Genomic DNA, 27952 nt, shown 5'->3' with positions numbered 1-27952 from the left:
GGGCTGACAAGTGGCAAAATCATTTGGGCCATACAAGTGCCAGGCAATGACTACCTTCAACAAGAGAGAATCTAATCATCGTCTCTTGACATTCAATGGCATGACCATCACTGAATCCCCCACCATCAACATCCTGGGGTTACCATGAACCAGAACCTGAAGGGACCAGCCATATAAATACTGTGGCTGCCAGAACAGGTCAGAGGCTCGAATCCTGCAGTGAGTAACTCATCTCCTGACTCCCCAAAGCCTGTTCACCATCTACAATGGCCAAGTGTGATGGAATACTCTCCACTGGCCTGGGTGGGTGTAGCTCCAACAACACTCAAGGAGCTTGACATCATCCAGGATAAAGCAGCCCATTTGACCTTCCAGAAACATTCACTCTCTCCACTGTGATGCACAGCAGTAATGGTGTGTGCTATCGACAAGATGCACTGCAGGAACTCACCGAGTCTCCTTAGGCAGCACTTTCCAAACCTACAACCACTACCATCCAGGAAGACAAGGGCAGCGAATACCTGGGAATGCCAACACCAAATTTTCCCCTTCATCACCAGCCTGACTTGGAAATATGTCAGTAAGAAGTCTGACAACACCAGGTTTAAGTCCAACAGGTTTATTTGATAGTAAACTCGCAAGCTTTCGGGATTTGCCCCTTCGTCAGGTGAATGGAGAGTTCTGGCCTCAGACAGAGCATATAACAGCTGTCAGATAAACCTGTTGGACTTAAACCTGGTGTTGTCAGACTTCTTACTGTGTTTATCCCAGTCCAACGCCTGCATCTCCACATCTTGGAAATATGTCACCATTCCTTCACTGTCACTGAGTCAGAAATCATGGAATTCCCTCCCTAACAGCACTGAGGGTGTACCTGCACTACAGACACTGCAGCGGTTCAAGAAGGCAGCTCACCACTACCTTCTCAAGGGCAATTAGCGAGGGGCAATAAATGCTGACATCATGTAAATGAATAAAACAGTGAAGTCATGAACAGATGGCTGTTTCATTTATAGAGAAAGAGGATGTGTCGTCTCTCCCTAGGTAACCATAAACCAGAGGCTGTAAAGTGTGTCCTCGGGGTTAATTATAGATCAGGAGATGTACAGCTTCCCTCCTGAGTGATTATAGACATGGAGCCTGCTCCAGGATGGGTACACATGGGGAACATGTAAAGGTGGGCTCAGGAGAACTTTAAATCTAGGATTTATTGTGCTGTATAAGTAATACATTATAAAGCCCTGACATTTATCCTTTGCATGTTGTGTTGTAGGTGCAGTGATAGGTCGTTTAGTAGGAGAAGTTGTGGCACTTATATTTCCTAATGGCATCAAGTCAGAAGGCATTCTGAACCCGATAATCCCAGGGGGATACGCCCTTGCAGGCAAGTATGTCCTGGTCATGCAATCCCAAAGCAGTTCACTGTGTTATCTATTTACTGTGCAAGTTTCTAGATCCATTCTGTGGGATTGAAGATTACTGACTGGCTTCCAGTGCAGCGGGCAAGCTGTCTAAACACGCAGCCCTATTGCTCTGTATGGATCTGCAGAGTCGGAAGATTTTCCCACCGTACTGGGAGCTGTGCCAGTGAATGATGATCCTCTTGGATTATGTGTAATGTGTGTCACCGTATCCTTGGTATCCACTGTATTAGGACGGCACGGTGGCATCGTGGTTAGCACTACTGCCTCACAGTGCCAAGGAACCGGGTTCAGTTCCCGGCTTGGGTCACTATCTGTGCGGAGTCTGCTTAGGTGCTGCTGAAGGAGCTTCACGGAGTTCCTGGGATGAGGTGGATTGGCCATATTAAATTGTGCCTTATCATCAGGAGGACTAGCAAGGGTAAATGCATGGGGTTATGGAGATAGGGCCTGGGTGGGATAGAGGTTGGGGCAGACTCGATGGGCCAAATGGCCTCCATGTACACTGTAGGATTCTATGATGACTCAGAACCTGAATCTGTTGTAATGTTACTGCTTCTGACTTTTCTTTCAAACATGCCCCCCTCAACCAGAAGCGTGCCTCAACGATAGGCTTGACTGCCCCCTGTCAGGTGGGGAAAGCTCTGGTAGAGGCCACAAGTGCGTTTCCTTTGAGTGCTCTAGCTCCGTCCCACAGTCTGATCTGATTTGATACACGCATTGGGATACAGTGAAAGGCGTTCGGCACGGTGGCACAGTGTTCAGCACTGCTGCCTCCCAGCACCAGGGATCTGGGTTCAGTTCCCAGCTTGGGTCACTGTCTGTGCAGTCTGCACATTCTCCCTGTCTCTGCATGGGTTTTCTCCGAGTGCTCCAGTTTTCCCCCACAGCCCAAAAGACGTCCTGGTTAGGTGCATTGGCCATGCTAAATTCTCCCTCAGAACAGGTGCCTGAGTGTGGCGACCAGGAGATTTTCACAGTAACTTCATTGCAGTGTTAATATAAGCCTACTTGTGACGCTAATAAATAAACTTTAAGCTGTCTCTCCTTGTTGTTCGCTAACATGTACAGCCTACATTGATATGAATGGTCATTATGGCACGCAGGCACAACTTTGCCACTTTAGGTGTATTTATTGTATTAGTTTGAGGTAAACCTCTTAGGACTGAGGTGAGGAGAAATCTCTATAGTCTTGAGTGGTGAATGTGTGGAATTCACTACCACAGGAAGTAGTTGAGGCCAAAACATCTGATTTTGAGAAGAAGCTCGATATAGCTCTTTGGACTAAAGGGATCAAGGGATATGAGGGGGACGTGGGATCAGAATATTGAATTTGATGATCAGCCATGATCACAATGAATGGCAGAACAGGCTCGATGGGCCGAATGGCCCACTCCTGCTTCTAGTTTCTATGTTTCCAATTCGGCTTTGATAGGCCGCTATATTCTCTTCTGTAAGCTCAAATAATATGGGGCAAATCCTTTTTTATCCTGGCAGGGGCAGCAGCATTCTCCGGAGCGGTGACCCACACGCTGTCCACAGCGCTGTTGGTATTCGAGCTGACAGGACAGATGGCGCATTTCTTACCCGTTCTACTAGCTGTCCTCGTGGCAAACGCCATAGCCCAGAAATTCCAGCCTTCCTTCTACGATGGAACCATCATTGTGAAGAAACTGCCATATTTACCGAAAATACGGAGTGTTGACATTGGGTTTGTATCACCCCCGTGTGTCGGTAGGTTCTTGGTGGGGTGTCCGATGGCTGTGCTGAGTTACAACGGGTGTGGAGCAAAAAGACTGAGATCTTGATATTTACTCGGCTGGGTTTAGATTTTTAGCTGGAAGGGGCAGCAAGGTGGTAGTGGTTAGCAGTGCTGCCTCACAGCGCCAGGGACCTGGGTTCGATTCCTGGCTTGGGTCACTGTCTGTGTAAAGTTTTGTACATTCTCCCTGTGTCTGCATGGGTTTCCTCTGGGTGCTCTGGTTTCCTCCCACAGTCCAAAAACATGCGGGTTAGGTAGATTGGCTATGCTAAGTTGCCCCTTAGTGTCAGGGGGTCTACCCAGTGTAAATGCTAGGAATTATGGGGTTACAGGAATAGGGCTTGGGTGGGATTGTAGTCAGTACAGATTCAATGGGCTGAATGGCCTCCATCTGCACTGTAGGATTGTATGATTCTGTGAAGTCTCAGAAGCTGAATCTGTTGTAATGTCACTACTTCTGTCTTTTCTTTTAAGGACGTCCCCCCCCAACCAGAAGCCTGCCTCAATGATAGGCTTGATCCCCCTTGTCAGGTGGGGAAGGCCCTGGAAGAGGCCACGAGCCAATATCAGGGAGGGAGTCCACAGCTGGGTTAATGATAGTAAGAGACTGTGGGAGGAGGGTGGGTGGGGTGGGGTGGGGGGGTGGGGGGGGGGGTGCAGGTGGGGGAGGCGGGTGGGGGAGGTGTGTCTGGATGTTGGAGTGAGGGGAGTGAATTGGGCAAGTGGGGGAGGTGTTCAACCTCTGATCCCAGGACGTGTCCAATAGCAGGCAGGAAGCTTGGTGGCCTGGCAGGAAGCACCCTTGCTGCTCTAGACCCACAAGCAGTGCTGTAAAGGCATTTGCTTTTCTGATGAAACGATTTTCACATCCCTTTAGTTGTTAGGTTTCCTGGGGCCCAGTCAGCCATGGTGAAACCAGGAAGACATTTTGATTATGAGGAATTCCACCTCATTATAATATTAAAATAGCCAGCCTGGGAGCAGTTTGGTTGCCCGTTCCTCTGTTGCACCTCCAGAGGTGGGTCGGTTCGAAATGTGTCAGTGTTGGATTCAAGATTTAAAAAATGTTAATGGGCCACCCAACGTAAACCTAGCTATTTTTGGGGGTTAAACATACCCTTGAAATTTTCCAACGATACAGGTGGAATTCTCTGGCTGTTCACACCAGAAGGATTCTCTGGTCCCACTGCAGTGAATGAAGATGTGGCTGAGCTTCAAATTCTCCCTCCTCGCTTGCGGCAGTGCCAGAGCAAGGGAGCTAGGAGGTCTTGAGGCTCAGCAGGGCCTCTGCCTCTGAACCAAAACTCTGGGTTCAAATCCCTTTCCCAGATGGGGCAGCACGATGGCACGGCAGTTAGCAATGTGCCTCACTGCACCACGGGTCCGGGTTCAATTCCTGTCTCGGGTCACTGTCTGTGTGGGGTTTGCACATTCTCTCCCTGTCTGCATGGATTTCCTCTGAGTGCTCCAATTTCCTCCCATAGTCCAAAGATGTGCAAGTTAGACGGATTGGCCATGCTAAATTGCCCCTTAGTGTTAGGGGGACTAGCTGGGGTAAATGCATGGGGCTATGGGGATAGGGGCTGGGTAAGATTGTTGTCAGTGCAGACTCAATGGGCCAAATGGCCTCCTCTTATTTGTCACTGAATGGACAGTCACATCTTGGGGAAATTCAAACAACTTGTTAATGAGCGTATCAGCTCTTATCCACTGTTTGCCAATAGGAAAAATGTGTTTGTGTGAAGATACCAAACAGACAGATGTGCTCTAAACCAAATTGCCCAATGTCGTCCTTTCTGAGATATTTCTTCTTACACATTCCTGTCATAGACATCTGAACAATAAGTATTTACCAAGTATTGCATGTTCTCCCTGTGTCTGCATGGGTTTCCTCTGGATGGTCCGGTTTCCTCCGATACTCCAAAGTTGTGCAGGTTAGGTGGATTGGCCATACTAAATTAATCCTTAGTGTCGGGGGATTAGCAGGATAAATATGTGGGGTCACGGGGATAGGGTCTGAGTGGATTGTGGTCGCTGTAGGCTTGATGGGACAAACTGCCTCCTCCTGCACTGTAGGGATTCTGTGATTCTAACTTCATCCTGTTACCTTTATTGGAACAGCCCGAGACAGAATCTTGCTGTAATAATATCAATTTATTCTTCAGCTCTTACAAGGTGACGGTGGAAGAGTTCATGAACACCAATATCACATGTTTGGACAAAAGTTTCAGCTACAGCGATATCCTGCGACTGGTGAGCTCGCGTCCTGATACTGTGTATCCCATTGTAGAGAACTCAGGTAATTACCTTTAGCATTGCGCAAACTTTTGATTAAAGAACTCTGACCTAAACTGCCAGTGACAGACTCTCATTTCGGATTGTTGGCCGTTTGAACTTGTGAATGATACCTTTGCATTGGGCAACTCTGACACGTGACGATTTCCAACATCATTCTATATTTCCCCAAGATGATCACTCAAGGTGACTCCAAGCTGAGCGTTCACAGATGGCCCTCGAATCCTTGGGACAATGCAGTCAGCAGCCCAGGCTGCACAAGCAGGGCAGTAATCTCTTCTCCAGCGTCTCTCCATGAATTCCTCAGAACTCAAACCAACCTTCTGGTTCTGCTCAATGCAGCTTCCTATGCTCAAATATCACTTTGTTTCTTGGTGACCAGAATTGGACAGAAGGTTCAAGCTTTGTTCTGGTGTGAACATTGTACAGTTTGAACATGACATTCTTTGATCTCTATGGCTGCTTTGACATCCTGTTGACTTTGTTTATTACTTTTCAGCCTCTGTTAGACATTTTATCAGCTTCATCCCTCGTTATTTCAGTACAATTGCTGGAATATGTACGTCGCTCATCTTTCCTTCCCACCTGCAGTGGTTTGCATGGGTATGAATTGAATGCAGTCAGTGCTAAGCCCACTCATATTAACCCAATCTATAAGTCAACAGTGGCACAGTTGTTAGCACTGCTGCCTCACAGCAACAGGGACCTGGGTTCAATTCCAGCCTCGGGTGACTGTCTGTCTGTGTGGAGTTTGCACATTGTCCCCGTAACTGTGTGGGTTTCCTCTGGGGGCTCTGCTTTTGTTCCACAGTCTAAGGTTGTGTTGATTGGCCATGCTAAATTGACCCTAGTGTCAGGGGGATTAGCTGGGTAAATATGTAGGGTAAAGGAAATAGGGCCTGGGTGGGACTGTTGTCGGTGCAGGCTCGATAGGCTGAATAACCTCTTTCTGCACTGTAGAGATTCTATGGTTCTATAATTTCTGCCTTGTCTCCTCACTATCTAATAACCCTGGTTTGGTATCTCTGCAAATCCAACCAATTTGCGTGAAAGATTTCTCTACTCAGGTCATTAACATTGTGAAGTAGTTCTTCCCACAACAGCTCCTGTGCCACCCCCACTCTCAATCAGTATTCCCTCCCACCTCCAATTGTCGCTCTCTAACTAGAACTCATTGTTTTCTACTCTTTTTATCTGTTCCCAAGTTTTAAGGTTAAAGTGTATTTATTAGTGTGACAAATAGGATTACATTAACACTGTAATGAATTTACTGTGAAATCTCCTAGTCGCCACACTCTGGAGCCTGTTCGGATACACTGAGGGAGAATTTACTGTGGCCAATGCACCTAACCAGCAAGTCTTTCGTACTGTGAGAGGAAAGTGGAGCACCCGGTGGACACGGGGAAAAATTCCATACAGACAGTTACGCAAGGCCGAAATTGAACCCGGGTCCCTGGAGCTGTGAGGCAGCAATGCTAATCACTGTGTCAACCCTCAGTCTCACAATGAGCTGTGGCCCTCAGGCACCAAGTGACAATGATTCACGCATTAACCTTAATGAAGAGGCTCCCCGAGGCAACTGGCTTTGGGGATATAACAGCCAAGTCTCATTTTGTTCTCGTTATACAATGCATTTTCGGTAAGCATTGCGGGATTGCAACCAGCAGCAGGAACCCTGGTTAACTTCCTCCTTAGGGGTTGCTAAGACCACACTCCGGCACCTGTTTGGGTTCACTGAGGGAGAATTTAGCACGGCCAATGCACCTGGCCAGCATGTCTTTGGGACTGTGGGAGGAAACCTACACACATCTTGGGGCAATTTAGCATGGCCAATCAACCGAACCCGCACGTCTTTGCGCTGTGGGAGGCAACCGGAGCACCTGGAGGAAACCCACACAGGCATGGGGAGAACATGCAAGCTCCACACAGATAGTGACCCAAACCGGGAATTAAACCAGGGCCCCTGGCGCGGTGAGGCAGCAGTGCTAATCACTGTACCACCATGCGCATTTTCTCTGAACTGTAATAGTCAGCTTTTATGAGCAACTTTCTCGAATGGTTGCGTGCACAGCATTGTAAGTATGCAAGCTGTAAGGACAAGATCACCACATGATTAAGACTGTCTGATGGATTGTCAATTCCTCATTGAATAGGCAGGAACTTCCTTATCCCAGAACCATAGTGACTGCTTTTCACCAGGTTGTTCAATGGACTTCTCTGAAGTTCATTTGTCCTTTATTCCACATGGAAAAGAAATAAGACTAAATTTTAAGACCCATTAGACAGAGGTGGGGGGGTGAGGGGGGGGGTGGTGGTGGTGGGGAGTTGTTCCCTGAAAATAGGATAGGTTTATTGGGGGTGAAGGACTTTTACCTGCACCTGAAAATTCTTGTGCTGTTGAACTAAGAATTCCTTCCCATTTTCTGTAGAAGAATCCCGAAAGTGCAGAAGGAGGCCATTCGGCCCATTGAGCCTGTGCCAACAACAATCCTACACAGGCCCTATCCCTGTAACTCCACATATTTACCCTGCTAATCCCCCTGACATTGAGGGCCAATCAACCTAACCCGCTGTAATACGTCTTCAGAGGCAGAAGTTCCTTCACCAAAATCCCTTTATTTACAATTCCAACAGCAGTACACAGAGTGCTATCAATCAGCAGTCTACCTTTGGGAGCCCAGAGGAACTGACACTTTCAGTTAAATACAAGGAAAAGACTCCCTGATTGACCAATCAATTGACTCCTCAATCAGGGAGTTCATATTCCAATCGACCAACCTCAGTGGCCTGACTGAAATCGTTATACCCGCACATTTTTGGACAGTGGGAGGAAACCGGAGCACCTGAAGAAAACCCACGCAGACACGGGGAGAACGCGCAGACTCCCCACAGACAGGACACTGGCCATTATTTCACACTTTTGATGAATTCTTTAATTCCACGTTACAATTCAAATGTGGAAGATTCCAGAGAACACTTTCTGTAGCTGCCCTGGCACAAGAATGCTCCAGAAGGCATTTTATCCTTGAGTATAAGCAGGAATTCTGTTTCTCTTGATAGAATCCATGGTGCTCGTGGGATCAGTTCAAAGGAACGAGGTTATCAAATTCCTTCAGGCTCACAGGGAAGAGAAATGCCACAAGGACAAATCACAGCTGGTAAGCAAACTGCTGGACAAAGGCTTGATGGGCTGAATGGCCTCCTCAGGAGCATATGACTCTATAGTAAAATAAAATGTTTTGCTGCCTATGGAGGGTTGGGGGGGAGATGCTGTCACAGTGCTAATGTCACTAAATGACGAGTCAGTAACTGGTCAATTAAATGACTAGTAACCCAGAAGTCCAGAATATTGCTCTGGAGGATATGGGTTCAAATCCCACCACGACGGCCAGTGGGATTTAAGTTTGATGAATAAATCTGGAATATAAAATTAGTCCCTGTGATGGCGACCATGACAACTATCACAAATTGTCACTAATGTTTTTTAGAGAAGGCAACCATAGAAGTCCTACAGTGCAGAAGAGGCCATTTGGCCCATCAAGTCTGCACTCACACTCTGTGAGAGCACTAGGCCCTCTCCCTCACTCTATCCATGTAACCCCACTCACTTCCCATGGCTGATCCATCTAACCTACACTTCTAGGGACATCAAGCTGCAATTTAGCATGGCCAATCCACCTAGGCTGCACATCCTTGGTCTGTGGAAGGAGACCAGAGCACTGGGAGGAAACCCACACAGACACGGGAAGAACATGCAGACTACACGCAGACAGTCATCCAAGGCCGGAATTGAACCCAGGTCCCTGGCACTGTGAAGCAGCAGTGCTAACCTCTGTGCCACTGTGTTGCCATTACCAAGCCTGCCATCCTCACCCAGTCTGGCCAATGCGTGACTCCAAATCTACAGCAATGTGGCTGACTCTTAACTGCCCTCTGAAGTGGCCTGGTGAACCACTCAGTCCAAGGGCAATTAGGGATGGGCATCAAATACTGGCCCAGCCAGTGATGCCCACAACCCGTGAAAGAATAAAGAAAAAAAATCACGATTAAGCCTGGATTAGAGATATCCTTATCGGGAATTGGCAATTACATAGATTTAAAAGGAAGGTTTCACTCTGTGTGTGTTGGCATCTGAGACCAAAATTCTAAAAATAAACTTTAACAAGAATACCAAATGACCTTCCATGGCTGGAGACCTTCCAGCAAGTCAATTATTATCCTCGATATTTCTTGAACTTTAAAAAAAAGTGTCTGTGACGGAAAGCTCACAGGTCCAAGCTGCTGCTTTTTCTCTTCCCTCATTAGTATAAAGATCTAAGGTAGCCTCGAGCCTCACAGTGAACCTGGCTGTGCTTCTGCGTCACCTGTATGCTATACAATGAAGAACAAATCCAAATTTACAATGTCATTGTGTAAAATGCACTTTCACAAACTTCATTAAGGATTTATTAATAAAGATTGTTCAGAACTTTCTCCCTACGTAGAACCCCTACAGTGCAGGAGGCCATCAGGCCCATTGAGTCTACAACAATCCCACCCAGGTCCTATCCCCATGACCCCATTACCCTGCTAATCCCCCCGACACCAAGAGGCAAGTTATCATGGCCAATCAGCCTAACCCGCACATCCTCGGACTGTAGTAGGGAAGTGAAGCACTCGGAAGAAACACATGCAGACGTGGGGAAAACATGCAGACTCCACACAGACAGTGACTCCAAAGATGTGTGGGTTCGGTTGATTGGCCATGTTAAATTGCCCCTTAGTGTCAGGGAGTTAGTAGGGTAAGTAAGTAGGGTTATGGGCATAAAACCTGGGTGGGATTGAGGTCGGTGCAGACTAGATGGGCCAAATGGCCTCTTTCTACACCGTGAGGATTCTATGGGTTCCATGATCCAAGTCAGGAATTGAACCCGGGTCCTTGGCACTGTGAGGCAGCAGTGCCAACCACTGTGCCACCGTGCCGCTCTGTCTTGTCTCTTGCCTAGCATAGCTCCATCACCTGCTCTGAGTGCCTATTGGTGACTGAAGTCATAAGAACATAAGAACATAAGAAATAGGAGCAGGAGTAGGCCATCTGGCCCTTCGAGCCTGCCCCGCCATTCAATAAGATCATGGCTGATCTGTCGTGGCTCAGTTCCACTTTCCCGCCCTCTCCCCATAACCCTTAATCCCCTCTCTTATCAAAAACCCATCAACCCGCTTCTTAAAAATATTTAGCGAGGCAGCCTCCACCACTTCAACGGGCAGAGAATTCCAGAGATTCACCACCCTTTGAGTGAAGAAGTTCCTCCTCAACTCCGTTCTGAACCGCCCCCCCTTTATCTTGAGGCTGTGCCCCCTAGTCCTACTGTCTTTTTTGAGCGGGAAGAGTCTTTCCACCTCTATCCTATCCATCCCATTCATCATCTTATACGTCTCAATGAGATCTCCCCTCATTCTTCTAAACTCTAACGAGTACAAGCCTAGTTTATTCAGCCTCTCCTCATAGCTCAACCCCCTCAACTCCGGTATCAGCCTAGTAAACCTCCTCTGCACTCCCTCCAGGGCCAAAATATCCTTGCGCAGGTGCGGCGCCCAAAACTGCACAGAGTACTCCAGCTGCGGCCTCACCAATGCCCTATACAGCTGCAGCAAGACCTCCCTACTTTTATATTCAATCCCCCTCGCTATGAAGGCCAGCATCCCATTCGCCTTCCTGACCACCTGCTGCACTTGCAGGCTGGGTTTTTGCGACTCATGCACAAGGACCCCGAGGTCCCTCTGCACCGTCGCCTGCTGCAGTTTTTCGCCACGTAAGTAATAGTCCTTCCTACCATTCTTCCTACCAAAGTGGACCACCTCACACTTGCCAACATTAAATTCCATTTGCCATTTCCTGGCCCATTCGCCCAGCCTATCTAGATCCTTCTGCAGACTCTCCACACCCTCCGCACAATTTGCCTTTCCCCCAATCTTGGTGTCATCAGCAAATTTCGACACCCTACACTCGGTTCCCTCCTCCAGATCATCTATATAAATGGTAAATAGCTGAGGCCCCAGCACCGACCCCTGGGGCACCCCACTAGTCACCAACCGCCAATCCGAATAGCACCCATTGACCCCCACTCTCTGCCTCCTATTTGACAACCAATCCTCTATCCACGCTAACACCCTACCCCCAACTCCATGTCCTCTGACCTTCTGCAGTAACCTCTTGTGAGGTACCTTATCAAACGCCTTCTGAAAATCCAGAAAGACCACATCCACCGGCTCTCCTCTATCCACCGCCCTAGACACATCCTCATAGAACTCCAGTAAATTTGTCAGACACGACTTCCCTTTAATGAAACCGTGTTGCATCTGCCCTATCAAGTGACCTTTTTCTGCTGTGTTACTCTTAAAGAACCATGGAATCATTGGCTGGAATGTTCTGGCGATACACACCCCGCCACCCCTGCAGGCGAGGATGGAGAACTTGGCGCTTGGCCGTATCTCCGTTTACTGCAACAGGACCAGAGAATCCTGCAGGCGTGAACAGGCAGAAAATTCCATCTCTAGAATCCCTACTCAGCAGAAGGAAGATATTCAGCCCCTCTAGCCTGCACCAACCCTCCAACAGACTCTCTCATCCAGGCCCTATCCCCGTAACCCCATGTATTTATCCCAGAAAGAAAGCATCCTTTCCGGATGTATCACAGCTTGGTATTACTCCTGCGCTTTATTTCCAGATATAATAATTCATTGAATTCCAACTTCCCTCACTGTGGAGATGGGATTTGAACTCGAGTCTCTGGAGCCTTCGTTTGGGCCTCTGGATTTTTAGTCCAGAAATATTACCCCTATGGTATCTAAAGCAGGTTTTGTTGTATCGGGGTTTATTAAGTTTCTTTTCACAGTTAGCCCATGTTGTAAAACTGAGTGAGAATCAATGCAGTACCAGAATTGGCACTGTTTGATTTTCCCTCCATTTAAATGAAGAGATGGAACTTCAGTCGTTCCCTCCTTTTTTTGATACCTTTCTGATGGCACAGTAGTTAGCCCGGGTTCAATTCCGGCCCCGGGACACTGCCTGTGCGGAGTTTGCACATTCTCCCCGTGTCTGCGTGGGTTTCTCCTGGGTGCTCCAGCTTCCTCTCACACTCCGAAGACGTGCAGTTTAGGTTGATTGACCATTCTAAAACTGTCCCTGAGTGTCACTGGGATTAGCAGGGTAAATGCATTGGGTCATGGGGATAGGGCCTGGGTGGGATTGTGGTTGGTGCAGACCCGATGGGCCAAATGGCCTCCTTCTGCACTATATGGATTCTATGACTCTCAAAGCCCAAATAGGTCCAATCATGGTCCCCACATGCGGGAAAAACATGATCCAAGCTGACAAGATGAGATATTGCATCCCATCTTAGGCTGGATCAAAAGAAGATCCCGGCTGACAGGATGAGGCATTGCACCCCATCCCGGGTTTGATCTGATGCTTAATCTTAGCCAAAAGGCTGGGATGGCTTTAAAAAATTGCATCAGATAAACGACTCGGTTTAATCTCATTGGCCATCCTGATCCCTTACTCTGCCCGAGCTTAGACACACCACGATTATAGGGTCAGCACCTCCCCAGCGCAATGGGCTATCCTCGACCCCTGCTCGTGCCCTCCCCCCCTCGGCAGGTTCTCTCCTTGAGCGTGAGCTCTTTTTCTCTGATGTTTCCCCACACACTACGCCCTCGGTCTGAACCTGTGTTTTTTCCCCTTTGTGGAAGGAAATGGGTGTGAACCTTTGGGAAAGGTGCCACATTGATCCAGTCACAGTCCAGCTGTCACCAAGCACGTCATTACACCAGGTGAGTACCGGCTGGACAAGAGTTCGAATGCTCATTATTAAGGTGTGTTCACATTTTAATTATGTATTTATACCTAATTTAACTTTAAAAAGCTTCGACCTGTGTCTTTTTGTGAGCGATGCTCAAGTTACATTCACTTTGTCAGAGTGAGCCTTAAAGTGTAATCCTAATATTTAATACTGTGATAGAAAAACAAAAGGCACATTCACCTAATACCTGAATCAAGTGAACATCTCATAAATAGATCTCAAGGTTCTTCACCCGTAAACAGTAACTTTTGTTAAGTCAGCACACAGATAGCGAGCACCAAGCGAGCCATTAGTGGAACACAACTATTCCTCATGCTAGCATACCCATTCTACGGGACAGCAAAGGCAGCGCAGGAACTTATACAGCACTGATGGAGGCCATTCAGCCCATTAAGTCTGCACCAACCACAATCCCACCCAGGTCCTATCCCCACAATCCCATGCGTTTAGCCTAGCTAGTCCCCCTGACACTACGGGACAATTTAGCACGGCCAATCCACCCCGCACATCTTTGGACTGTGAGAGGAAACCAGAGGAAACCCATGCAGACATGGGGAGAACGTGCAGGCTCCGCACAGACAGTGACCCAAGCTGGGAATTGAACCCGGGTGCCTGGCGCTGTGAAGCAGCAGTGCTAACCACTGTGCCACCACCATGGGATTTTTATTATCCATTTGAACAGGTGGGTGGAACACCATCTTGTGAAGTTTACAGCAGCAATTAGGGGTGCGGGCTGCTTCACAGTGCAATGGTGGACGGTTAAATCCTTTGAGCCCACTGGTTGACATTTCCACCCGCAGAGCTGTGATTAATGTGGCTCTTCACATCGCTACAAACAAATCAGGTGTGCAGTTATGTGAGGCCAGAGCAGCTGCCTTACATTACCCACTGTTATATAATGTATATTGAGATGAAGGGTATCCACACTGGGAAACGGATTACTTTCTCCCACTTACTGGAACCAAATGCCTGCATTAAGCGATCTCAGATCAAACAGAGCTTTGGTCACATGCAAAATAAAATTTCTCTACCGTGACCTAACCAATCTTAGAGCATTACTTTGTGGCATGGTAGCACAGTGATAAGCATTGCTGTCTCACAGCACCAGGGACCTGGGTTCGAGTCCCAGTTTGGGTCACTGCCTGTGCAAAGTTTGCATGTTCTTCTTGTGTCTGTGTGGGTTTCCTCTGGGTGCTCTGGTTTCCTCCCACAGTCCAAAGATATGGCTTGGCCATACTAAATTGCCCCTTAGTGTCAGGGGACTAACTCGGGTGGGGTAATGGGTATAGGGCCTGGGTGGCATTGTTGTCAGTACAGACTCAATGGGCCGAATAGCCTCCTTCTGCACTGTAGGGATTCTATGATTCTATTTATTGTGCCAGTATAAAGCTGCCCTTCTTCATACCAATGACTGGAACTCCTTTGAGTAAGATTGTCAGTGAAATGCTGCCTTGTGTTGGAGTCTCGGGATGTTCATGTTGTGGGCCTGTAGATATTAATTTGATGAAAGTGACCGAGACTCATTCAGAGTAAGGCCCCTGCTACTAGCCGAGAGAAAGAGGTGTTGCCTTTCATCAATCCCAGTGAGATTCTAATCTTAAACAAAGCTATAAATGGGATGCTGGCCTTCATAGCGAAGGGGATTGAATATAAAAGTAGGGAGGTCTTGCTGCAGCTGTATAGGGCATTGGTGAGGCCGCAACTGGAGTACTGTGTGCATTTTTGGGCGCCGCACCTGCGCAAAGATATTTTGGCCTTGGAGGGAGTGCAGAGGAGGTTTACTAAGCTGATACCGGAGTTGAGGGGGTTGAGCTATGAGGAGAGGCTGAATAAACTGGGCTTGCACTCGTTAGAGTTTAGAAGAATGAGAGGAGATCTCATTGAGACGTATAAGATGATGAATGGGATGGATAGGATAGAGGTGGAGAGACTCTTCCCGCTCAGAAAGGACAGTAGGACTAGGGGGCACAGCGTCAAGATAAAAGGGGGGCGGTTTAGAACGGAGTTGAGGAGGAACTTCTTCACTCAAAGGGCGGTGAATCTCTGGAATTCTCTGCCCGTTGAAGTGGTGGAGGCTGCCTTGCTAAATATTTTTAAGACGCGGGTTGATGGGTTTTTGATAAGAGAGGGGATTAAGGGTTATGGGGAGAGGGCGGGAAAGTGGAACTGAGCCACGACAGATCAGCCATGATCTTATTGAATGGCGGGGCAGGCTCGAAGGGCTGGATGGCCTACTCCTGCTCCTATTTCTTACGTTCTTATGTTCTTATAAAGACTGGAGATTTCACAGCCAGTATTACTTTAACAACATATTAATCCATATGAATTTTGATTGGGCTAATGGCAGCATTAAAGTGCCGCCAGTTAGAGCCTCCAGGAGAGCGCGTTCATTAAGTATGTTTGTACTCAATTCCTTTTTCAGTCTTCAGCAGTGAATTCTTTTCAGCCGTGTGTGTAAAGTCAGCTTCCTGGAACATTGCCAAACCCATATCCAAACTGTGTCATTAGTATTCACTGCTTAAACGAAAACGATCGACAGAGAGACAGAAATAAAAGGGTCAGGATTTGAGTGCCAGCGGGGTGGTCTGTCTGACGCTTACGCCCGAGGAAGGTATGAGTTGCCAGACTGCTTCATGGAGCATGAATTCCAATTCCTGATCTGACCCACTATTTAAACCCCAGCAGCCCCGCTTCACTGTGCTGTGGGCAAAGTGACTGCTCGCCAGGGCTATTTAACAGCAGCATCTGAGTGACCTAATTGTCACAGATACCAATGTAGGCATGAGCACAAAGCCCAGAGCTCCGAACGTTTCAATCCAACAGAAAGATGACTCACCTGCCCGTTTTGGAACACTGCTGATGCAAACGCTGATGACATTTCAGATGGAACTGGGATGCTTCAGAACTTCTGGCTTCAGCCGAGGAAGAGTTTGGAGATTAAAAAGAGGATTACGGTCTTAACCCTCTGCGCACCAGACTTTGCAATCTGGCTTTAGGTTCCTAGTCTGGTTCGATGAGTAGATTTACCTGGGAGTTGGAACCAGGAATTCTGCACCTGAGCTGCATTTATTTGGAAAATTTTATTCAAGGAGTTGGCAATGACACAAACAAAATGTGGACACAATGGGCCGAATGGCTTCATTTTTGTGCCGCTATGCTCCGTGACTCTAAGCAATCTTGGGGCTTATCTAAAGAAAGTTACACTGACATTGAAGGCAGTCCAAAGATCAACCACGAGGTTGATCCCAAGTATTGAGGGATTTTCTTATGAGGTGAGATTGAGTAGGTTGGGCCTGTACTCATTGGAGTTTGGAAGAATGAGAGATGACCTTATTGAGGCATGAAGGATTCTCCGGAGGCCTGATAGGGTGGACGCTGAGAGGTTGTTTCCCCTTGTGAAAGAGTCTAGGCCCAGAGGCATAATCTCAGAGTAAAGGGTTGCCCATTTAAGTTTAAGTTTTAAGTTTGTTTATTAGTGTCACAAGTAGGCTTACATGAACATTGCAATGAAGTTACCGTGAAAACCCCCTGGCCGCCACACTCGTTTGGGTACACTGAGGGAGAATTTAACATGTTAAAATTGCCTAACTACAGCTAACGCACCTGCTACCGTTTTTATAGGTGCGGATTGCATTGATGCATCAGTGTCCCGTTCTTCAGAGGCAGGACACTTCATTATATTGAAATCAGGCTCCCACTGTGTTTTGGAGAGCTTGATTTTCAATTAAAGTTTATTCTATTAGTGTCACAAGTCGGGTTCCAGCAACACTGCAATGAAGTTACTGTGAAAATCCCCTAGTCGCCACACTCCAGTGCCTGTGCGGGTACACTGAGGGAGAGTTTAGCACGGCCAACGCACCTAACCAACACACCTTTCAGACTGTGGGAGGAAACCAGAGCGCCTGGAGGAAACCCACACAGACATAGGGAGAGCATGCAGACCCCGCACAGACAGTGACCGAGCTGGGAATCGAGTCCAGGTCCCTGGTGTTGTGAGGCAGCAGTGCTAACCACTGTGCCACCATGCTGCAGTGCACCCATATGATCGGGGACTACACGTCCTCTATGTTGACACACCATAAGCCATTTATTGGCAAGGGCAGAGAAGTCAAGGCGAATGCATCACCATACTCTTTCTTTAGTTCAGTTGGTTATCTTCTAGCCTCTGGGTGCTTGAGAATGGAGTTGACATTGACACCACGGTGAATTGAGGAAGTCTAGCATGATTGGAACTGCTGTTCTTTAGGTGCAATGTCTGCCTGTTCAACTGGTATTATTTGAAGAGGAACAAGATGTTTTTTGTCCTGGCCAGTCCTTCCATCTTTCAAGCAATACTGTTGAAAAGTGATTCACTGATCACATGTCTTGGTGCGAAGTCTCATAACACCAGGTTCAAGTCCAACAGGTTTATTCGGAATCATGAGCTTTCCGAGCGCTGCTCCTTCCTCAGGTATGTCCCACTCGGCTGATGAAGGAGCAACATTCCAGAAGCTCGTGATTCCAAATGAAGCTACTGGCCTCTAACCTGGTGTTGTGGGACTTATTTCTGTGTTCACCCCAGTCCAACGCCGGCATCTCCACCACATTTCTGTTATTGTGTATGGTATATTCTTGGGGCAGAGCAGCTGATGTATTTGTCAATAAACAACAATTGTTCCACAGAAATTCACTGTGTGAAGTACTTTGAGGCATACTAATGGCAATTATTGCTGTTAGTGACGCCACAGAACTGTGTCTAATGCATGAATAATGTGTTAAACAGTTTGCAATCAGTTGACATTTTCAAACTGCCAGGCAGCACCTGGAAGGGATAATGAATTGGAATTGTGGTGAAATTGTTTTGAGGAATATCATTAAAAATGTGATCTATTTCCAGGCACACAAACTCTTTGATCTTCTTGTCCTCCAGCACATGTTTGTTAGCTCCGCAGGCAAGGTGGTTGGCTTCGTGACTAGGAATGAGGTAAGACAAGAAGAAAGTGTAACCAGGGATTCAAGTTAATTTATTTGTCACAAGTAAGGCTTACATTAACACTGCAATGAAGTTATTGTGGAATTCCCCTCGTCGCCGCATTCTGGCGTCTGTTCCGGTCAATGCACCTAACCAGCACATCTTTTAGTCTGTGGGAGGAAACTGGAGCACCCGGAGGAAACCCACGCAGACACAGGGAGAATGTGCAAACTCCCCACAGACAGTAACCCAAGCTGGGAATCAAACCTGGGTCCCTGGTGCTGTGAGGCAGCAGTGCTAACCACGGTGCCACCATAGGAGGGAAAGGGATATTTGTATATGAATTTAAAATGTTCAGCACTAATTATATCCTTGGCTGGCTGGATATTAGTATGGAACAGACATGGGCAGGGAAGGGGGAACATTGCCTTCTAGAGCATATCCTATTCAATTGAATCATAGAATCCCAACAATGCTGAAGGAGGCCATTCAGCCCATGAGTCTGCACCAACCCCAACCCCCTCAGATCCTATCATCATAACCCCTGCTAATCCCCCTGACAATAAGGAGCCAGCCTTGTTCAGCCAGACAAGAATAAAATTTAGCCTGGCCAAGGAACCTAACCCATACATCTTTTTGGAGTGTGGGAGGAAACCCACGCAGACACAGGGAAAAATGAGCAAACTCCACAGAGACAGTCACCCAAGGCCAGAATTGAACCCAGGACCCTGGCGCTGTGAGGCAGCAGTGCTAACCACTGTGTCATCCTTATCTGGCTGGGTACTGGTATGGCACAGACATGGGAAGGCAGGGGAACATTGCATTTTAGAGTATATCCTGTTCAGCCACACAAATTAAAGTAGAACAAAAATTGAATGAAGTTCTTGACTCTCCTGGACACCAAGAGGGGAGTTTTAACCCCTTGAAATGGACAAGAGAGAGTCAGGAGGGTGGTGTTAAAATTCTCCACTGCAGCTAACACACCTCCTACTGTTTTTCTGGCTGTGTGTTGCATTGATGCATCAGTATCCCATTCTCGAGAGACAGGACACTTCATTATAATATTTATAAAGCTGTGTGAATCTGTCTCCACCACGCTCTCACACAGTGCATTCCAGATCCTAACCACTTGCTGTGTGAATCTGTCTCCACCACACCCTCAGACAGTGCATTCCAGATCCTAACCACTCGCTGTGTGAATCTGCTGCTTCTATTTTCTATGTTTCTAATAACCCTTCCGATAGTGGGAAGTGTTTCTCCATATCTACTCTGCCCAGACCCCCTCATGATTCTGAACACATCTCCCGGATCTGGTCTGAACCTTTTCCAGTTTCTCCAGGCTGTCCACGTAACTGAAGTCTCGCACCCCTGGAACTATTTTTGTAAATCTTTTCTGCATCCTCTTCAAAGCCTTGTACGTCCTTCTGCAAGTGTGAGTTCCTGCTAATATAAAGCCCCAAGAGATGCGTCGATCTGACAGTTTCCTCTAGTTAAAAGTCCGTTTGCGTCCAGTGTCAGTCTCTCCTGCAGTGTAAAACCAGGCACACAACCAATTATCAAAGAAAAGCTAAATACTTGCTGGAAACCTGAAATAAAAACTGAAAACCGTTCTGTAGAACAGGCTGGAAGCATTGGCCTTAATTCTTTGGTCATTCACGCCAGCTGGATTCCCTGGCAGCGCACCCCTTCCTGTGGGAATCCCGCTGGCATGGGGTGACATCAATGGGAATTCCCATTGACAGTGACCGGACCAGAGAATCCCATCGCTAGCAAACGGCACGCCACCTCCAGCCGGCGGGAAACACACGGCCGGGAGATGGGAGAGTTTCGCCCATTAACTGTGATTCACTCTCCACAGAGGCTGTCAGACCTGCTGGGTTTATCCAGCATTTTCTGTTTTTATTCAACTATCAATTAAATTTGCCAGAAGCTTGGACTTTGTACAACAAAAGGGGAGGAGAACACATCAAATGACACAAATGCAAGAGCATCTTTAAGCGTGCGGTAATAAATTTTTGGAGGCAAAAGTCCCTTCACCAAAATCCCTTTATTTACAATTCCAACAGCAGGACATCAGTCTACCTTCAGGAGTGCCAGAGGAACTGACACACCCGGTGAAATACAAGGAAAAGACTCGCTGATTGGTCCATCAATTAACTCCTTAGTCAGGGAATTCGTACTCCAATCGACCAGCCTCAATGGCCTGATTGAAGTCACTACACGTACCCTCATTACTTTTAAAGTAGTTTGAGGGGGGACGGTGATATTGCTTCCAGACTGAGATCAATGACTTAGCACTGTATATCCAGGTGTTGATGCACTGTGAGCTGTTCAGTAACTAATACTTGTGTGTTCTCTATCAGCTGAAGAAGGTGATTGAAGATCTCACCAATGGCCGTAGCCCAGCCAAGATGTAAATATTACAGAGGAAAAGAGTTGTGTGCCTTCTCTTTGTACCATTGTGATTTCTCCAGTTCTCTTTCAGCGTGATATGTTGCGACATGTTCCTGCAGCAACACATTAAGCTTTTCGTGCTCTGACACTGCACTCAGGATGTGCCTCCTACATTCCAAAGTGTTTCACAAAAGTTAAAATTCCTACATTAAGTTGTTTTGAGTTCCTCTTTATCGTGAGCTATGTGACTCTAAAGTAGTGAATAGCTGGACTATTTAATCAGATTCCTGCTTGAGGAGACTACAATAACTGAATTGTGATATTAAATTTTGTATTGCCTTCTCAGAACTTACAATTGACCAGAAACTGAACTGGGATTATGTTGCAGTTCAGATGTTGTTTGCGAGTCGGTGCAGACTCGATCGGTCGAGGGGCCTCTTCTGCACTGAATGATTCTTTGAACTGATTAGCCATGTAAACACTGTGGCTACTAGAGGTGGTCAAAGGCTAGGAATCCTGCGGCGAGTAACTCACCTCTTGACCACCCCCCCCACAAAGTCTGTCCACTATCCAAAAGACACAAGTCAGGAGTGTGATGGAATACTCGCCACTTGCCTGGATGGGTGTAGCTCCAATAACACTTTAAGAAGCTCAACACCATCCAGGATAAAGCAGCCTGCTTGATTGCTACCCCATCCACAAATATTCAATCCCTCCTGCACTGATGCACAGTGGCAGTTGCATGTACCGTCTACAAGATGCACTGCAGGAACTCACCAAGGCTCCTTAGGCAGCACCTTCCAAAACCCCTACCACAACCTTCTAGAAGACAAGAACAGCAGATACATGGGGACACCACCACTAGGAAATTCACCTCCAAGTCACTCACCACGCTGAGTTGGAAATATAACAGCTGTTCCTTCAGTGTCAAAGTACTTCCTCCCTAACAGCACTGTGAGTGTACCTACACCTCAGGGACTGCAGTGGTTCAAGAAGACAGCTCACCACCACCTTGTGAGTGGCAACTAGGGATAAGCAATAAATGCTGGCCTTGCTAGTGATAACCACATTCCATAAATGAATTAAAAATAAGGAATATCTGCTGTCTTATTGAAGGGACAGTTAGAGGTTGCCTTCTGAAGAATTCACTGTGTACTGAGGAAGAGTCAGAAGTATTTAAGCAATGATATTCCACACTAGTGCAAGCAATGTTTTCCCCAAATAACCCTTGTTATTTCATCCTCCAGTATTGGAGCAAGAACTCCAGAGGGGTTTATCAGTCAGGGGACAGACATCACCACTTACATTTGATGAGAGGCAACTAGAGAGTCAACCCTTCAGAGTGCCATCTAATATTTATGAAGTTTCACCCACAGCTTGTTAAAGATGGTCCTATACAATGTGAGACACAAACATTTTAATACCTGTTCCATGTATTCATAGAGTTGTAGAAACCCTACAGTGCAGAAGGAGGTCATTCGGCCCATCGGGCCTGCCCTGACAGCAATCCCACCCAGGCCCTATCCCTGTAAGCCCACATATTTACTCTGCTAGTCCCCCCTGACACCAAGGGGCAATAGACCGTGGCCAATCCACCTAATCCGGAGTGTGGGAGAGAACTGGAGCACCCAGACAAAGCTGTGCGGGTTAGGTGGATTGGCCATGCTAAACTGCTCTGTTGTATTAGGGAAACTAGCAGGATTACGGGGATAGAGCCTGGATGGGATTGTTGTCGGCGCAGACTTGATGGGCCGAATGGCCTTCTTCTGCACTGTAGGATTCTATATTCTAAATCATGTTCATTGCTGCTAGTACATGGTGCTGGTTTTTAGACTTACTTCAGCGAGAGGCTGGCTATGGATAGTTAGATGTTTCAATATTTGTCAGCAGCTTTCCAAAAAATGTTTTCCAACCCAAACTCCTCCATTCCTATGGTTCCGAAGGGCTGAATGGCCTACGCCTGCTTCTAATTGTTATGTATTCACAGCTGGGATTGTTTGCAGAATTTTAGAAACCTTTCCAGAAAAAGCTAAGAAATAAAAGAATACATTTCAATGAAGTTTAATTTTCTTTTTTGTTTAAATATGGTTGAATTCCAAGTACAATTCTCGACAAAGACAGAATAGTCAATCACAGCCATTCAGATGCCACATACCTCGCAAACTCACACTTGACAAAGTGCTTTATACATAACATGGCACAAGATAGAACTAACCGCATTAATTGGGATATGGGATGATTAATAGCTGAAGGGTCAAACAGTTTTGATAAAAAGATCTAAAGAAATGAAAGAATTTAAAAAATATATATTATTTCACAGGTTGTGGATGTTGTTGGCTGGTCCAGCATTTGTTAGCCATCACTAAGTACCAAAAGACATATAATATATATGTAATTATATATGTATATAATATAGAATTAGGCCCATTGAGTCTGCTCCACCATTTAATCATGGCTGATAAATTTCTTAACTCCATCCCCCTGCCTTTCTCGGTAACCTTTGATCCCCTTACCAATCCAGAACCTATCTATCTCTGTTTTAAATACATTCAGTGACCTGGCCTCCACAGCCTTCTGTGACAATGAATTCCACAGATTCACCACCCTCTAACTGAAGAAATTCTTCCTCATCTCGGTTCCCTTGACTCTGAGGCTGTGCCCTCGGATCTTAATTTCTCCTACTAATGGAAACACCTTCTCCATGTCCACGCTATCCAGGCCTTTCATTATTCTGTAAGTCTCAGTGAGTTCCCCCTCATCCTTCTGTACTCCTTCGAGTACAGGCCCAGACGCCTCAGATGTTCCTCATGCGTCAAGCTTGTCATTCCTGGGATCATTCTCCTGAACCTCTGGACCCTCTCCAAGGCCAGCACACCCTTCCTTCGATATGGGGCCCAAAATTGCTCACAATATTCCAAATGTGGTCTGGCCAGAGTCTTATGAAGCCTCAGCAGTACATCCCTGCTCTTGTATTCTAGTCTATTCTGAGGCTGTGCCCTCGGATTGTACCCTTGAACCGAGTGGCTTGCTAGGCCACTTCAAAGAGCACTTATGATTCAATTACATTGCTGTGGGTCTGGAGTCACGTGTAGGCCAGACCAGCTAAGGACAGCAGACTTCCTTCCAGAAAGGATATTAGTGAACCAGATGGGTTATGATAATCAATAGTTCCGTGATCACCTTTACTGAGATCAGCTGGATTTTATATGGATTGAGTTTAAATTCCACCAGCTACCACAGTGTGATTTGAATGCCTGGTTCCAGAGGATTAACCTGGGTCTCTGGATTACTAGTCTAGTGACATTACCACAATAACACTGTCTCCCCCTATTCAGTGAACATCAAGTGAGCTGTACCAAGGCTAGATATGGTCAGGAATATAACAGGAGATTCGATTTTAAGGCAAATACTTGTCATCAAAAAAGGAGGAGCTCTATATTATGGTAATGTCGTACTAGACTAGGATCTCAGCCAAGACATACCTGACTTTTCCCTTGCAATATTCTCCCCTTCTCTCCTTGGGCTGTCGACCTTTGCAGGAGTATCCTGAGGATGGCATAGTGACGTACTCCTGCCTCACACATCAAGGACCCGAGTTCAATACTGGCCTTGGGTGACTGTGTAGAGTTTGCACATTCTCCCTGTGTCTGCATGGGTTTCCTCTGGATGCTCCGGTTTTCTCCCACAGTCCAAAGATGTGTAGGTTAGATTGATTGGCCATGCTAAATTGCCCCTTAGTGTCCCAAGATGTGTAGGTTAGGTGGATTGGCCATGAGAAATGTATGGGGTTTTGGGGATAGGGCAAATAAGGATGTGGGTTGAGGTAAGGTGTTGAGTTGGCACAGACACATGGGGCTGAGTGCCCTCCTTCTGCACTTGGATTCTATGATTCTATCCATCATGAATAGTCCAGACTTGAACACCATTTCCCTGCAAGCTTTAACAAACTCCCAGTGGAGATATGACGGGAGACCAGTCGAACGTCCGTTGGGTTTTGGGCTTGGCTATTTGAAAACTGTGAAGGACTGTGAAGCTCTGTTGGTTCTTAATCTCAACCCCGAGCGACGTTCACCGAATGGTGATGGAAAGCAGGGAACGCTGCCCATTTCTGATCCTCCTCCACTTCCTCCTGCCAAACTGTGGGACAATGTGAGCAACTGTGGAATTCCAACTTCTCGTCATCCCATATCTCAATGAACACACACTAACACACACACACCCACACACAAAACACACACACACACACACACACACACAAAGTTAAAATGGAATAACAATTCAATTTTCATTTCAGGGAAGCAGTAAGCCCCCTTGTCCAAGACTACAGCTTCTAATTCTAGTTATAAAACACATCATCTTCTATCAGGGAGCTGCTGTTGCTGGAGTGTGAATGATGTAGGTGACTGCCCGTGCTCTGCTGCAGTGTCCTGTGTAATTCCGCCCCACGGCAGGCGGTTTCTGGAAGGGACAAGCAGGTTGGAGGGTCACAGGTCACGAAGGTTTCTGCCAGAGATCCGCTGTGGGAAGGCTGTACAGCAGTCATGTCTGTTTGCACTGCTTCACCAGACAGGCTGGCCACGTATGACATGACAGGGGTTACCATATTGCAGGAACTCTCGACACCCAGCGAGTAAAAGGTTTGCGATCCACTGGGAGACTGATCGTCAAGGTACACTTCATCTGTATCTGAAAAAGAGAAAAGCTGCATTAAGAGCAATACTTCTGAAGGATTAGAAATGAGGAGCTCCAATAGGCTCTCTATCGAATCATAGAATCTCAACAGTGCAGAAGAAGACCATTCAGCCCTTTGAGATTGTACCGACAATAATCCTACCCAGGCCCTGTATTGACCCTGCTAATACCCTAATACCAAGAGGCAATTCAGCATGGCCAGTCCACCTAACCCATAAAAATTTAGATGCTCATCATCCATTGACTCTGTCTACGCTTCCCGTTGCCTTGGAAAAGCAGCCAACATAATTAAGGATGCCATGCACCCCGAATGTTCTCTCTTCCACCTTCCTCCATCGAGAAAAAGATACAAAAGTCTGAGGTCATGTGCCAACCGACTCAAGAACAACTTCCTCCCTGCTGCCACCGGACTTTTAAAGTTGATCTTTCTCTACACCCTAGCTATGACTGTAACTCTACATTCTGCACCCTCTCCTTTCCTTCTCCCCTTTGTACTCTATGTACTGGATGCTTTGTCTGTATAGCATACAAGAAAAAATACTTTTCACTCTATCCCGATACATGTGACAATAATCAATCAAATCAAATAAGGGACAATTGAATGTGGCCAATCCACCTAACCTGTACATCTTTGGATTGTGGGAGGAAACCCACACAGACACGGGGAGAATGTGCAGACTCCACACAGACAGTGACTCAACGCCGGAATTGAACCAGGGACCCTGGAGCTGTGAGGCAGTAGTGTTAACCACTATGCCATATTGTTGAAATATTCATCCAGTTCAGTGGGTGGCAAGGTGGGTGCTCCTGTTTCCTCCCACAGTCCAAAGATGTGTGAGGTAGCCATGTTAAATTAACCCTCGCGTCAGGGATTAGCAGGGTAAATATGAAGGGTTATGGGAATAGGGTCTGGGTGGGATTGTGGTCGGCATGGACTCAAAGGGCTGAATGGCCTCCTTCTGCACTGTAGGGATTTTACGCTTCTACGAGAACTCACAGTGCGTTTTACTGAAGCCGTTCCCACAATGTAAAGTGGGTGTGTTGGCATTAATGGGATTTGTCTACAAAAGTCAAATCAGCAACATATCTTTGTAAAACAGAAAATCTCACTTTGCAGCTGCCTGCCTGTGCTAATTGCCTCCAGCAATTGTAACCAGAAGCTCATCACTAAAAGAATCACACTTTAACTTGGTGTGAACCACTTCAACGCCCAACCCACGCCTGAAATCAACACAGCATTTTCAATCGCTAAGTACTTGTAACAGACTGTGCACTTGATTGGTTACTAGCAGTGCCTTTGTAATTGACTTCTATGGAAATGACAAATGTGAGGTTGCCATGGTAAAGATGAATGGGAACTGCTGGGTGTAATGACGTCAATCAGGTTATTGAGGTTGGCCTACTGGGGAATGAACTCCCTGATTAAGGATCCAATTGATGGACCAATCAGGAAGCCTTTGCCTTGTACTTAACTGGGAGTGTCAGTTCCTCTGACACCCCCGGGGGATAGACTGCTGACTATAGCACCCTGTGTGCCGCTGTTAGAGTTTATAAATAAAGGGATTTAGGTGAAGGGACCTTTGCCTCCAAAGACTTATTACACTGGGAGCTTGGTAAAAAGGACTAATATCTGTAAAGTCACCAGATCTTTTGAAATAGTTTAAAGGAAATCGTTTAGTATGAACTGCACTCAGGGAAACCCGAACACGGGAACATAGAAACATAGAAAATAGGAACAGGAGTAATCATTTGGCCTTTCGAGCCTGCCCCACCATTCATTATGAACATGGATGAACATCCAACTCAATAGCCTGATTCCGCCTTCCCCCCATATTCTTGTGGAAGAGGACCACAAAGGCAACACGGTGGTACAGTAGTTAGTTAGCACTGCTGCCTCACAGCACTGAGGACCTGGGTTCAATTCCCAGCTCGGGTCACTGTCTGTGCAGAGTCTGCATGTTCTTCCCATGTCTGCGTGGGTTTCCTCCGAGTGCTCCGGTTTCCTCCCACGGTCCGAAAGACGTGCTGGTTAGGGTGCATTGGCCGTGCTAAATTCTCCTTTGGTGTACCCGAACAGGTGCTGGAGTGTGGCGACTAGGGGATTTCCACAGTAACTTCACTGCAGTGTTAATGTAAGCTGACACTAACAAATAAACTAAACACAAACATGTCAAAGGTTCATTATGGAAAGAAAACCGCCCGTTCAGTGCCGAATGCCAACAGCATTTACAATTACCGTGTCGCTTGCGAATGCAAAATGGCCACTAAAACCCATCTGTGCACACACACTAGTCTGACACACAAGAAAACTAATGATGTCAATCTGGTATATCCCTCTATTCCCATCCTATTCATGTATTTGTCAAGATGGTCCTTAAAAGTCACTACTGTATAAAGAACAAAGAAAATTACAGCACAGGAACAGGCGCTTTGTCCCTGCACCAACTACACTGCCCAACTGAACTAAAACCCCCTACAAATTTTTCCACCTGGTTTCGAACCGGGGACCTTGCACGCGTTAGGTGAACATGATAAACACTACACTGTGGAAACTTGTCTCCAAATAATCCATTTTAATTCACTTCTATCCCACCAG

General features: G+C 46.8%; 2 protein-coding genes across 2 annotated transcripts in view; one reads left to right on the top strand and one right to left on the bottom strand.

Annotated features, from left to right (window-relative positions):
- Window positions 1–22179, top strand: part of clcnk (chloride channel K) — a 57438-nt gene extending 35259 nt beyond the window's left edge. The window contains exons 13-19 of the mRNA XM_080215051.1: window positions 1274–1384; window positions 2919–3132; window positions 5349–5482; window positions 8539–8636; window positions 13210–13290; window positions 18196–18282; window positions 20634–22179. Of these exons, the coding sequence (XP_080071177.1) occupies window positions 1274–1384; window positions 2919–3132; window positions 5349–5482; window positions 8539–8636; window positions 13210–13290; window positions 18196–18282; window positions 20634–20687 (779 nt within the window). The 3' untranslated portion in view covers window positions 20688–22179. The remainder of the gene's footprint in view (window positions 1–1273; window positions 1385–2918; window positions 3133–5348; window positions 5483–8538; window positions 8637–13209; window positions 13291–18195; window positions 18283–20633) is intronic.
- A 598-nt stretch (window positions 22180–22777) lies between these two features.
- The window catches only part of fam131c (family with sequence similarity 131 member C), a 32872-nt gene continuing 27697 nt past the window's right edge, over window positions 22778–27952 (bottom strand). Inside the window, exon 7 of the mRNA XM_080215136.1 lies at window positions 22778–25350. Coding sequence (XP_080071262.1) covers window positions 25001–25350 — 350 coding nt within the window. The 3' untranslated portion in view covers window positions 22778–25000. The remainder of the gene's footprint in view (window positions 25351–27952) is intronic.

The sequence above is a fragment of the Carcharhinus amblyrhynchos genome, chromosome 30, assembly GCF_965287045.1.
Source record: "Carcharhinus amblyrhynchos chromosome 30, sCarAmb.v2.hapA, whole genome shotgun sequence".
NCBI classification, from domain to species: Eukaryota; Metazoa; Chordata; class Chondrichthyes; order Carcharhiniformes; family Carcharhinidae; genus Carcharhinus; species Carcharhinus amblyrhynchos.
This window is presented reverse-complemented; position numbering and strand designations above follow the sequence as displayed.